At 47.1% G+C, this 14264-nt stretch overlaps 1 protein-coding gene across 7 annotated transcripts in view; it reads left to right on the top strand.

The window, feature by feature from the left end:
• USP24 (ubiquitin specific peptidase 24) overlaps window positions 1-14264 on the top strand; it is a 225004-nt gene that overhangs the window by 70497 nt on the left and 140243 nt on the right. For all 7 annotated transcript variants that reach the window (XM_073593889.1, XM_073593890.1, XM_073593888.1 and 4 more), the window contains exon 3: window positions 5482-5549. In XM_073593889.1, coding sequence (XP_073449990.1) covers window positions 5482-5549 — 68 coding nt within the window. The remainder of the gene's footprint in view (window positions 1-5481; window positions 5550-14264) is intronic.

Here is a 14264-nt window from a genome sequence, read left to right as displayed (position 1 = left end):
CAGCGAAGAGTACAGTCACGGAGACCAAAGGAGTGGAGTTTTTTGAGGAGGAGGGGGTGGTCCACTGTGTCAAAGGCAGCAGAGAGATCCAGGAGAAGTAGTACAGAATAGTGTCCATTGGCTTTAGCCATTAGTAGGTCATTTGAGAGTTTAAGGAGAGCAGTTTCCGTGGAGTGTTGAGGGCGAAAACCGGACTGAAGGGGATCAAGAAGTTTATTCATGGTCAGATGGTCGCTTAGTCGGTTGTAGACCAGTCTTTCAAGAAGTTTGGAGGAGAAGGAGAGTAAGGAGTTGGGACGTAAGTTGTTGAGACTGGTGGGATCCAGTGAGGGCTTTTTTAGTATGGGGGTGACTAGCGCATGTTTTAGAGAGTTTGGGAAGATGCCACAAGAGAGGGAGAGGTTGAAAATGTGAGTTAGAGAGCGTAGAATCGAGTCAGAGGGTGAGCGTAGCATTTGCGAGGGAACAGGATCCAGGGGGCAAGTGGTTAGATGAGTGCTAGATAAAAGTTTAGCAACCTCAGTAGTAGTAGCAGGGTTGAATGAGGGAAGTAATGATTGTATCTGTGGACATGGGGTGTTGCATGGGGGAGGTTTTTGCGCATTGGCGATCTCCTCGTGAATTGTATCAATCTTAGTTATGAAGTGATTGGCAATCTCCTGGGCAGTGAGTGAATTGGTGGGTGGAGGTAGTGGAGGACAGAGTAGAGTGTTGAAGGTAGAGAAGAGTTGACGTGGACTGGATGAGAAGGTGTTGATGAGTGTGATAAAGTAGGTCTGTTTGGCAGTGTGAAGGCAGGAGTAGTATTTTAGGAGGGCAGATTTATATTGTGTGAAGTCTTCCTGGGTCTTAGTCTTATGCCACAGGCGCTCAAGATCGCGGCTACGTTTTCTGAGACTTCTGGTGTCATCTGTTTGCCAGGGTTGTAGCAGTCGGGGCCTAATTCTGCGTGTAGTGAGGGGGGCCAGCTTGTCTAGGGAGGAAGACAGTGAGCTGTTGTAGATGAAAGTAGCTAGGTTGGGGCAGGACAGAGGTGAGATTTTGTCATAGAGGTGATCAGTAGCAGAGTAGAGAAGAGAAGGGTTAAGGTGGCGAAGGTTTCTGCGTGTAACTGTTAGGCGGTTGGAGGGAGAAGAGGTGGAAGACAAGGAGAGAGCAAAAGTAATAAGGTGGTGATCAGAGAGTGGGAGTGGATTGTTGGAAAGGTTGCACGGAGTGCACAGATAGGAGAAGGCAAGGTCGAGGGTGTTGCCATTGGAGTGGGTAGGAGCCTGTATCCATTGCTTCAGGTCAAGCGATGAGGTTAGACTGAGAAGTTTAGAAGTAATAGTAGTGTTAGTGTTGACAGGGATGTTGAAGTCCCCAAGAATAATTGTGGGGATTTCAGAAGAGAGAAAGTAGGGTAGCCAGGCAGAGAAGTCATCAAGAAAGGCTGATACTGGTCCAGGGGGCCGGTAGATGACAGCAATTCTTAGAGAAATGGGAGAGAAAAGACGAATGCAGTGTGCCTCAAAAGAGGAGAGTGTCAGAGAGGGCGGTGGGTGAAGAACCTGATAGGTGCTGCATGGGGCTAGAAGGATTCCCACTCCACCTCCCTTCCGTCCACTTGGTCTGGGGGAGTGAGTCCAGAGAAGGCCCCCATGGGAGAGGGAAGCAGGAGAAATAGTATCCGATTCATGAAGCCAGGTTTCAGTAATGGCAAGTAAGTTAAAGGAATTTGTGATAAAGAGGTCGTGAAGGGCGGTGAGTTTGTTGCAGACAGAACGTGCATTCCACAGGGCACAGGAAAAGGGGGGGCTGGTTTTGGAAAGAGGAATAGAGACCAAGTTCTGTGGGTTGCGGCTCCTGCCAGAGGGTGTAGGGGGATGGGAGCGTTGGGCAAAGACAGATGATGGTGGCTCAGGGTTTGGGGATATGTCACCAGAGATTAGGAGAAGCAGGAGGGTGAGGGAGGTAATGTGGGACTGTGATTTATGTGAAGGGGCATGTCTCAGAGTACTGGAGGTTTTATCAGTGTATGGATGTAGAATGAGCGAGAGTTGGTAGGAGCAGTAGTAGGGGGAAGACAGAAGGCAGGGTGATATAAGCAGGCGGGTGGAGAGGGGGGGTGAAGGTAAGAGAGTTTGAGGAGAGAGGAGAGGAGTGTCAGAAACAGTGGTAGAGAGTGCATGTTACAGAGTGGAAGGAGAGCTTAATAGAGACGGGTCACCTGCAGTCTGTTAGCTGCTTTCCAGTGCAGATTGCTGTATTTATTTGCTTCGTGCAATCGCTGAAGTGCAGAGATTGAAGTGCATATCACTTGTAGAAAGAATCACTTAGAGATAGAAGCCTTAATGATAGAAGCCATTGCAATGTGCTCCCCCAGCAATGTGCTGACCTCTTAAGGATGCTCAAATTTATACTGTTATAAGGGTGGGGTTGAAGTTCGTTAATTAATCATGAGTGAATATAAGAATGCCTAGCAATCAAAGTGAACTTTTTGCTTCAAAAGTCAGAATAGCAAGAGGCCAAGACAAGATCAACTCATAAAACTTAGGTAAGACAGACCAGAAAAACAAATAATGTCATGGTTGCTCGCACAGGGCAATAGATAGAGAAGGACACATACCAGAGACACACACACACAGAGACAGCAGGCAGATCCCAGATATATATAGATATATCTATATATCTAGATATATCTAGATATATAGATATATCTAGATATATAGATATATCTATATATCTAGATATATATAGATATATCTATATCTCTATAGATATATATATATATATCTATAGAGATATAGATATATATAGATATATATATATAGATATATATATCTATATATAGAGATAGATATATGCAGTCGTGCTCATAAGTTTACATACCCTGGCAGAATTTATGATTTCTTGGACATTTTTCAGAGAGTATGAATGATAACACATAAAGATTTTAGTATAAATAAGAGATCCGAGGTCTTTTTGACCCCAGATCTCACATTTTAGAGGTCCTGTCATGATTCTTTTTTTTTATTTAAGGGATGTTTAAATTCCTTGTAATAGGAATAAAAGTGACCCAAGTTATTTTTTTTTTTTTTTTAAAAGGACAGTGTAAAAAAAAAAAAAGTAAAATAAAGGAAAAGAAAAATGTAAAGCTCCCAGTCCCGCCGAGCTTGCGCGCAGAAGCGAACGCATACTTAAGTCGCGCCCGCATATGAAAACAGTGTTCAAACCACACAAGTGAGGTATCGCCGCCATCGTTAGAGCGAGAGCAATCATTCTAGCATTAGACCTCCTCTGTAACTCAAGACTGGTAACCTGTAGACATTTTTAAACGTCGCCAATGGAGATTTTTAAGTGCCAAAGTTTGTCGCAATTCCACGAGAGGGCGCAATTTTGAAGCCTCACATGTTGGGTATCAATTTATTCGGTGTAACATTATCTTTCACAATATAGAAAAAAATTGGGCTAACGTTACTGTTGTCTTATTTTTTTAAATCAAAAAATGTGTATTTAAAAAAAAAAAAAATGCGCTTGTAAGACCGCTGCCCAAAAACAGTGTGACAAAATATTACAACAACCGCCATTTTATTCTCTAGGGCAGGGGTGTCAAACTTAATTATGTCAAGGGCCACATCAGCAGTGTGGTTGCCCTCAAAAGGCCGGTTGTATCTGGGTCACACTACATACAGAGTGCAGAGTTCAGGATTACGTCAGGATTGTTCTACGTACAGAGCGCAGGGAGTGAGGGGTGCGCTGCGTACAGAGTGCAGGGAGTGAGGGGTGCGCTGCGTACAGAGTGCAGGGAGTGAGGGGTGCGCTGCGTACAGAGTGCAGGGAGTGAGGGGTGCGCTGCGTACAGAGTGCAGGGAGTGAGGGGTGCGCTGCGTACAGAGTGCAGGGAGTGAGGCGTGCGCTGCGTACAGAGTGCAGGGAGTGAGGGGTGCGCTGCGTACAGAGTGCAGGGAGTGAGGGGTGCGCTGCGTACAGAGTGCAGGGAGTGAGGGGTGCGCTGCGTGCAGGGAGTGAGGGGTGCGCTGCGTGCAGGGAGTGAGGGGTGCGCTGCGTGCAGGGAGTGAGGGGTGCGCTGCGTACAGAGTGCAGGGAGTGAGGGGTGCGCTGCGTACAGAGTGCAGGGAGTGAGGGGTGCGCTGCGTACAGAGTGCAGGGAGTGAGGGGTGCGCTGCGTTCAGAGTGCAGGGAGTGAGGGGTGCGCTGCGTACAGAGTGCAGGGAGTGAGGGGTGCGCTGCGTACAGAGTGTAGGGAGTGAGGGGTGCGCTGCGTGCAGGGGGTGAGGGGTGCGCTGCGTACAGGGGGCAGGGGGTGAAGGGTGCGCTGCGTACAGGGGGCAGGGGGTGAGGGGTGCGCTGCGTACAGGGGGCAGGGGGTGAGGGGTGCGCTGCGTACAGGGGGCAGGGGGTGAGGGGTGCGCTGCGTACAGGGGGCAGGGGGTGAGGGGTGCGCTGCGTACAGGGGGGGCAGGGGGTGAGGGGTGCGCTGCGTACAGGGGGCGCGCTGCGTACAGGGGGCAGGGAGTGAGGGGTGCGCTGCGTACAGGGGGCAGGGAGTGAGGGGTGCGCTGCGTACAGGGGGGCAGGGAGTGAGGGGTGCGCTGCGTACAGGGGGGCAGGGAGTGAGGGGTGCGCTGCGTACAGTGGGCAGGGAGTGAGGGGTGCGCTGCGTACAGGGGGCAGGGAGTGAGGGGTGCGCTGCGTACAGAGGGGCAGGTACCTCTGCCAATGACAGGCTATGCCGGATGGACAGTGCATGCGCTCAGCTACACACATAGCCGGCGCCGCTGAGGAGAAGAGCGGAGGAAGTGTTTACTCCAGTTGCCAAGGAGACCTCTTCGTGACAGCAGAAATCGGCTCTGAGAACAGGAGGGGCAAGCTGGCGGCCGCTGCGCAGGCCACATGACGAGGCCTGGCGGGCCTTGTGTTTGCCACCTGTGTGCTCTAGGGTGTTAGAAAAAAAAAATTAATGTTTGGGGGTTCTAAATAAATTTCTAGCAAAAAAAAAAATTTTTACTTGTAAACAACAAGTCTCAAAAAGAGGCTTGGTCCTTAAGTGGTTAATAAAGTTAGGCTCTGTGTATCTCAAGTTCGTGCTTAAACAATTCAACAATATGGTACAAAAATAAATGCATCTGTGCTTAATAAATTAAAATGAATGCACTTTATGCATATGGTATAACTACATGTAAACCTGGAAGCTCTCCACAGCCTGGAAGTGATGTCTCCCGAAGCCCCGTCCAACGTGTTTTGTCATAACAAATGGACGTCTTCAGGAATAGGTTTGTTTTTGGACCATGCAAATGTTGGAACTGTTTGTTTGCCACAGTCCTCAGATCAGCACTGCCAGGCAGATGACACCCCTAGGCTGTGATTCCAAGTATGTTGTTGCCAAAAGTTGAAAATTGAATACTGCTTTATATTTTAATATAAACTTTGCGAAAACAGAATGTATCCACTTCATAAATTTCCCTTTTCTTCTCTCAGGTCTTTCAGATTCTGATGAAAACTGTAAAAGGTTTGTGGACCGATGTATGCCAGAAGCTTTTAAAAAGGTAAATTGTCTTTGTGGTTGTTTGGGGTGACTTAGGGGTATATTACGGGGCCATTATGGTTGACGTGGTTGGGGATAGAGGCAGGAGGGGACACGCGGTGTAATTTTGGTTATCATAATTCAGGGAGGTTTTGTTGTCTGTCATAACATTCTTTGTGGTTTTGACATAAAAGCAATGTCATTTGGTGTTGGTAAGTGTGGTGTTTTTATTTGTGTTTGTGTGTTTGACATAAGGATGTGGTTTGGTGTCCTTGTTGGCTGTGGTTTGGTTTTCTTGTGGGTTGTTGGATATTATCCACTTCAGGTCCGGAAGATTTTACTCCTTTCATGACCAGGCCAGTTTTTGCCATTCGGCACTGCGCTACTTTAAAGAGGAAGTAAACTCTACTACAAAATTTTATCTTTAAGTAAACCTATAATAAGGCTTGCCTATAGGGTAATGTAAATATCTCCTAAACGTGCGCAGTGCCGTGAATGGCGTCTCCCACGCACATGTGCGGGAGAGATGTTGACGCAGCTCTGGCTACTCACGGTGCCGGAGCCCGCGAACCCCGAAGAAACTCCGGGGAAGGTGTCAGCCGTCTCAGCGGTGTGTAGGGCGCTGCTGGAGAACTTCGTTCTGTTGTGCTCATAAGTTTACATACCCTGGCAGAATTTATGATTTCTTGGAAATTTTTCAGAGAATATGAATGAACACAAAAAACTTTTCTTTCACTCACGTTTGGCTGAAGCAATTTATTATCAATCAACTGTGTTTACTCTTTTTAAATCATATTCACAACAGAAACTACCCAAATGACCCTGATCAAAAGTTTACATACCCTGGTGATTTTGGCTGATAACATGCACACAAATTGACACAAACGGGTTTGAATGGCTAGGTAACCATCCTCACCTGTGATCTGTTTGCTTGTAATTAGTGTGTGTATAAGGCCGGGTTGACACTGGTAGTCGTGACTTCAAGGAACAGGGATCCGACTTTGATCCCCGACAATACCAGGCACTGTGTTTGGTAGGAATCTTTAGGGGGAACTCCACACCTAATGTAAAAGAAAACCACCATGGGTTCCCCCTCAGGGGAGCATATCAGGCCCTTCGGTCTGGTATGGATTTTCAGGGGAACCTCCACGCCAAAAAAACAGCGTTTGGATCCCCCCCAAAATCCATACCAGACCCTTATCCGAGCACACAGCCCGGCAGGTCAGGTAAGAGGGTGTGGGGACGAGCAAGCCCCCCCCCCCCCCCCCTCCTGAACCATACCAGGTCTCATGCCCTCAACATGTGGGGTGGGTGCTTTGGGGCAGGGAGGGTCCTGCGCCCCCCACCCCAATGCACCTTGTCCCCATGTCGATGAGGACAAGGGCCTCTTCCCGACAACCCTGGCCATTGGTTGTCGGGGTCTGCGGGCGGTGGGCTTATCAGAATCTCTAAGCCCCCTTTAAACAGGGGGCCCCCAGATCCCTGCCCCCCACCCTATGTGAATAAGTATGGGGTACATTGTACTCCTACCCATTCACCTAAAAAAAAGTAAAAAATAAAACACATTTAACATTTTTTTTTTAAAGTAATTTATTAAGGCAGCTCCGTCGTCTCTTCTGCCTTCTCAGCTGACGTCTTCTGCCTCTGCTGGTTCTTCTCCCCTCTCTGGGTCTTCCAGCCCTCTCCAGTTCTTTTCCCCTCTGTCCACTGTCTTCTGCCTCTGCTGGGTCTTCTCCGCTATCTTTTTGCTTTTTTGCTGGGTCTTCTTCGCTGTCTTCTTCCAATGTTGACTCGACGCATTCTCCCACTCTAATACTGGGTGCGCGGTGTGCCACTACTTATATTGGCATGGGGCGGGGTCATCGGGTGATGTCGTCCGGAGGCCCCGTCCATTATGATGTTACCGCCCGGGGCATGATGGGTGGTGACGTCATAAGGGGCGGGCCTCTGGTGACCCCGCCCCATGCCAATATAAGTAGTGGCACACCGCGTACCCAGCATTGGAGCGGGAGAGAGCGTTGAGTCAGCATCAGAAGAAGAACAGAGTTAGAAGACAGCGGAGAAGACCCAGCAAAAGAGCCAGATGGTCATATAGTGCTAAGCCCACTTACTGCGACAAAGTACCCCAAATTAGTGGGTCCTACCCTAGTAATAGAATGAAGGATTACAAAAGGGGGCTCCTGGATTCCGATAAGCCCCCCGCCCGCAGACCCCGATGACCAACGTCCAGGGTTGTCGGGAAGAGGCCCTTGTCCTCATCAACATGAGGACAAGGTGCTTTGGGGTGGGAGGCACATGCCCCCCCCCCCCCCCGCCCCCGCCCCATAGCACCCACCCCCCCATGTTGAGGGCATGCGGCCAGCACGGTTCAGGAGGGGGGAGCGCTCACTCGTCCCCACCCCCTTTCCTGACCTGCCAGGCTGTGTGCTCAGATAAGGGTCGAGTATGGATTTTGGGTGGGCCCCAACGCCGTTTTTTCGGCATGGGGGTTCCCCTGAAAATCCATACCAGGCCGAAGGGCCTGGTATGCTCTTGGAGGGGGAACCCATGCCATTTTTTTTTTTATTTGGTATTGAGTCCCCCCCACCTAAGAGCACAAGTCGCGTGCCAAAGTCGGGTCAATCCGACTTTTGTGATATTCAATGGGCTGAAGTAGGATCAAAGTCGGACCAAAGTAGTGCAGGGAGCATTTTCAAAGTCAGACCGACTTGTGTCGGACCAGTTAAGACGGCTCCCATGAGGGAAACGATGATTTTCTTACATCATGCGACATGAGCTCCCAATGTCGGAGCGTTTGTCGTACCAGTGTGAACCCGGCCTAAAAGGTCAATGAGTTTCTGGACTCCTGACAGACCCTTGCATCTTTCATCCAGTGCTGCACTGATGTTTCTGGATTCTGAGTCATGGGGAAAGCAAAAGAATTGTCAACGGGAAAAGTTAGTTGAACTGTATAAAACAGGAAAGGTATATAAAAACATATCCAAGGAATTGAGAATGCCAATCAGCAGTGTTCAAACTCTAATCAAGTAGAGGAAAATGACGGGTTCTGTTGAAACCAAACCACGGGCTTTCTTTTGGTGGAATTTGATCGCCACTGGGTTTTTAAAAAAAAAATTTTTCCCATATAAATGAAAAAACGGATAAAACATTTTGAAAAAAAACACAAAACATTTTTTACTTTCTGCTATAAAACATATCCAATAAAAAAAAAATGTCTTTATAATTTTTGGCTAAAATGTATTCTGCTACATGTTTAAAAACAAAAAAAAAAAAAAATCTCCCAACAAGTGTATATTGATTGGTTTGCATGAAAGTTAATTGGTTGCCCATCCATTAGGGACGCCCAGGCACCCCCCCTCTGTCCACTCCACCCCCCCCACCCCCCCACCTATATATGCTTAATGGATAAATTCATGCAAAGCATGTATCTATCCATTGCGGCCGCGCCCACCCACTATTCAGGCGCCCGGCCCCTTTTAGGACGCCAGGCGCCTGAATTACAGCGGCGTGGGTGTTTTTTTTTTTTTTTTTTTAAGCACTTGATTAGAGCCATAGATTCTAATAGGCTTCCAAATAGGGTGGGCTCGTGGCGCAGAGCATTGCGCCATGGGCCCTCCCAGGTGTTAGAAAAGCAAATGAATATTCGCTTTTCTAACACTGAATCGACTCTCCGCCAATCAGGAAGCGTGGGTCTGATACCCGTCACCTGATTGGCTGAAAGGACAGGCGCTCCCACTGGACGCCTAGCAGGAGGAAAAGCAAGCATGGAGGACACAGGAGCCGCCGCCTGATCCACTGCCCATCCCACAACTCACCGCAGTCACCCACTGCCTGACCCGCCACCAAGAATGGGGTAAGTGCTGGTTAAATGCCGCCGTGGGGGCACAGTGGCTGCATTTGAAGGGCACATTGAAGCTGCAATTGTTGTTGGCGGCGATTGACGACTTATAATGGAACTGTAATAGTGCAGCGGTCAACCTGATACTAACTGGTGCTGGAGGGGAACTGATTAACTGCCACTGACATCACCCGTGACACTAATACAGTGATCAATGATACTATACACTGTCACTGTACTAATGACACTGGCTGGGAAGGGGTTAACATATAGGGTGCTCAAAGGGTTAAATATGTGCCTAACAATGTGTAATGTGTGTACATTGTGCTGCTTTTACTAAGAGATCTCTGTTTTTCATACCTGTTTTGCAGGGATGAAAAACTGACAGATCGTTTTGTCTGTACAGGGCCCTGTGTTTACCGAAACAGAGCTCTGGGCTGTGATTGGACATAGCTGATCAGCAGGTCCCAGGCGAGACTTGCTGACAAACTCCCGCTGTGTACAATCAACATCGGGTGCCGGGCAGGGGGACTGCATGCTTGTGCCCTAATCCCGGAAGTAGGCAGCAAGGTGCCACCTGCAGTACATTGTGAGCGTGCGCTAAGTGGTTATATATGATGTGATTTGATGTCCTTGTGGTTGTTTGACAGAAGGGCGTGGAATGGTGTCAATAAGGTGGTTTGATGTCCTTGTTGGTTGCTTGAATAGAATATGGTTTGGTGTTCTTTTTGGGGTTCTTGACACTATAGGGGTAGGGCTTGTTTTGGCTTGACATGATAGGGGCGTAGCTTGGTGTCCTTGTAGGTTGTTTGACATGGTACGGGTGTGGATGGTGTTATTAAGGGGAGTAGTTTAATAACCTTGTAGGTTTTTTGACATAAGGCAGTGATTTGGTATCCTTGTGGGTTGTTTGATATGGTAGGTGAGTGGTTTGGTATAAGTAAGGGTGTGATTGGGTGACCTTGTAGGTTTTTTGGAATGAAGATGTGGTTTGGTGTCCTTGTTGGTGGTTTGAAGTAATAGGGGTGTGACTTGGTGTCAGTAAACTGTGTGGTCTGTTGACCTTGCTTGACATAATAGGGGTGTGGTTTGGTGTTAGGAAGCTGTGCAATATTTGTGGTTTAATGTCCGTGTGGGTTGGTAGACTATGATTAGGGGTGGTGGTTTGGCATCAGTGATGTTTGTTGGTCTGGTGTCCTTTTTGTGTGACATAACAGGAGTGTGGTTTTGGTGTCAAAGGGTTGTTGGTTGTTGTCCCTTTTGGTTTATTTGACATGGTAAGGGTGGTTGTTTGGTGTCAGTAAGGAGTGATGTTTGATGATCTTGTGGATTTTTTGATACAATATAGGTTATTTGGTATCCTGGTGTATTGTTTGACAAGATGGGGATTGTGGTTTGGTGTCTTTTTGGTTGCTTGGCACAATAGTGGGGCTTTATTGTCAGATTGTGTGGTTTGCTGTCCTAGTAGGCTGTTGGCGTGCTAGGGGCACGGTTTGCTTTTAATAATATGTTGGGACATATGGTTGGCATTTTGTATCAGTAGGGGTTTAGTTTGGTGTTCTTGGTTGTTTAACATGATAGGGGTGTAGTATTGTATTGTTAATGGTTGTTTGACATGATAGGGCTGTGGTTTGGTGTCCTTTTTTGGTTGTTTCACATGACACCGATGTGGTTTGGTTTTCTTGTTGGTTGTTTGGACATAAGGACGTAGTTTGGTGGTGTTGATCGTTTGACATGATAGGGGTGTGGTTTGGAGTCCTTGTGGTCTGTTTGAGACGATAAGGGGAGTGTTTGGTGGTGGTGTGGTTGCGATCACGCCTTTAACATGGAATAGAACAGAGAAGAGACACCCATATGCAAGTGGTAGTAGCCAAAGTCTTTTAGAGGAACATATAAAAAAAAAAGTTAATTTTATTATAACATTCATTAAAAGCCTAAACACAAAACAAACAGGCTATTGAGTTTAGGGTTTAAATGATTTAGATCCAATACATTCCACATGTAGACTCAACGTATTTCAATTAGGGCTGCAACTAACGATTATCTTCATAATCGATTAGCTCACCGATTTTATTGTTTCGATTAATTGGATAGTAACCTATAAAGTGCGGTGTATAAAAGAAACTCATAAAATAAAGGGTATACAGCAAGTGTCAAAGAGCCCTCAATAGTCTTCCGTAATCCAATTAGAAGGTTGCAACAATCAAAAGATACTCCGCCTCAAACAAAACAAAAAGGGCTGGGAACGTATCCATATCCTATTCTCAAACCATTCCATATATCTGGAGGATGGACAGCCAAAAACTAGCAAAGGTCTGATGGATTCTGAATATTCTTTCCTTTACACCTAAAAGTCCAGACATCCCTAAAACTAAGGATGAGGACACACTCACTGCCCACTTTATTAGGTCCACCTTGCTAGTACCCGGTTGGACCCCCTTTTGCCTTCATTCTTGGTGGCATAGATAAAACAACGTGTTGGAAACATTCCTCAGAGATTTTGCTCCATAGTGACCTGATAGCATCACACAGTTGCTGCAGATTTGTCGGCTGCACATCCATGATGTCAATCTCCCGTTCCACCACATACCAAAGGTGCTCTATTGGATGAGATCTGGTGAGTGTGGTGCTCTATTGGATGAGATCTGGTGAGTGTGGTGCTCTATTGGATGAGATCTGGTGAGTGTGGTGCTCTATTGGATGAGATCTGGTGAGTGTGGTGCTCTATTGGATGAGATCTGGTGAGTGTGGTGCTCTATTGGATGAGATCTGGTGAGTGTGGAGGCCATTGGAGTACAGGGACCTAATTGTCCAGTGGTGAGATGATTGGAGCTTTGTGACATGGTGCATTATCCTGCTGGAAGGAGCCATCAGAAGATGGGGACACTGTAGTCATAAAGGGATGGACATGGTCAGCAACAATACTCAGGGAGGTCGTGGGGTTTAAACGATGATCAATTGGTACTAAGGGGCCCAAAGTGTGCCAAGAAAATATCCCCCCCCACACCATTACACCACCACCAGCCTGAGCTGGTGATACAAGGCAGGATGGATCCATGCTTTCATGTTGTTTACACCAAATTCTGACCCCACCATCTGAATGTCGCAGCTGAAATCCAGACTCATCAGACCAGGCAACGTTTTTCCAATCTTCTATTGTCCAATTTTGTTGATCCTGTGTGAATTGTAGCCTCAGTTTCCTGTTCTTATCTGCCAGGAGTGGCACCCGGTGTGGTCTTCTGCTGCTGTAGCCCATCTGCTTCAAGGTTGGATGTGTTGTGCATTCAGAGATGATATTCTGCATACCTTGCATGTAAGGAGTGGTTATTTGAGTTACTGTTGCCTTTCTATCATCTGGAACCAATCTGCCCATTCTGACCCTCTGACATCAACAAGGCATTTTCCTCCACACAACTGCCGCTCACTGGATATTTTCTCTTTTTCCCACCATTCTCTGTAAACCCCGAGAGCTGGTTGTGTGTGAAAATCCCAGTAATACTCAGACAAGCCCGTCTGGCACCAACAACCATGCCACGTTCAAAGTCACCTAAATCCCCTTTCTTCCCCATTCCGATGCTCGGTTTGAACTTCAGCAAGTCGCTTTCACCACGTCTAGATCCCTAAATGCATTGAGTTGCGTTGATTAGCAGTTTGTGTTACGAAGCAATTGAACAGGTGTACCTAATAAAGTGGCCGGTGAGTGTATAGCACACAGTATATTGGATAATCCACGTCTATCTATACAAGACACACATACAATGCTGAATGGTATCTGTACAGTAAGATAATATAGAACGGGACCCAGTATTTATCTTGCCTCCTGACTTTTTCAATAGTCTACTGTTGGTACCGTCTCTTTATTATTACAGTCACCTGGTCTGAGTAATTTACCCAGAATCAGACCCAATAGTTTTCATTCACTTACTAACTTCTGTAACTTGTAATTAGAAAGGCTATGAGAAGAGCAGATTATTATCTCTCTGTGAATAGCACGTGTTGGCAGATGTACAGCATACAGATAGACTTGGACCTGTGACTTGTTTCGCTGGGACACATACAGAATGAGATCCTTCCAATGTTTCCTAATTAAAGAAGACCTGTACGATGGAATTTTTGCAACAAACATGGCAAGCAGAGGGCAAAGGACTAGTCATTAGTATTGGCAGTGGTCTCTCTGCTTGCTGCTGATCTTTTACCTTATACTAACTTACCATGCCATGTCTCTCCTGTGGAGGTGGCCATCTTGGTAGGGGAAGCAGGGCTTTGCTTCCTCATGGTCAGATCTGCCCCTCTGATGACTGGTGACCTGATAACTGGAGGGGTAATGATAGAAGTGGATGAAGCACAGCTCCAGAGAAGGAATGGAGCAGGGAGATACTTCCACTTCAAGTCCTCAGGTGTAGCTTTCTCTCCAGAAAGGAGAACAGTGAGCAGTAAAGTGGTGCAATCATCAAATCTCACTCCAAATATGATGAGACTAGCAGAGGCAGCAGATGACCTTCGATGACACTGCAGATATACCTGTACATGCTATGAGAATACAGAACAGGGGGTACCAAGGCACCCTCGCATATCAGGAAGTGCTGCTATTTTTTTTAAGAGGCATTCAACACAAAAGGTAGACATGTTTTCAGGTGTTCCCTATACCATAGAAAGTCTTCACTTTTTGCGTTCAGGCCCTCTTTAAACGCTTGCTGGTCACAGAATGCATATGTGTGGCTTCACAGAGGGTGGAATTTAACGCCACACATTTGCATCTATGGGTGGCAGAGCTTTCTGTGCGCAGTGTGTGCTCGGGACATAGACTGACCTTTCAAAGATGGCTCTGTCTGTACTTACTCTTGATCATGTGACCACTGTGTCACATGATTGGTTGAGCTGTAACCCCCCCCCCCTCCC

Source organism: Aquarana catesbeiana, linkage group LG07 (genome assembly GCF_042186555.1).
Source record: "Aquarana catesbeiana isolate 2022-GZ linkage group LG07, ASM4218655v1, whole genome shotgun sequence".
Classification (NCBI taxonomy): domain Eukaryota; kingdom Metazoa; phylum Chordata; class Amphibia; order Anura; family Ranidae; genus Aquarana; species Aquarana catesbeiana.
This window is presented reverse-complemented; position numbering and strand designations above follow the sequence as displayed.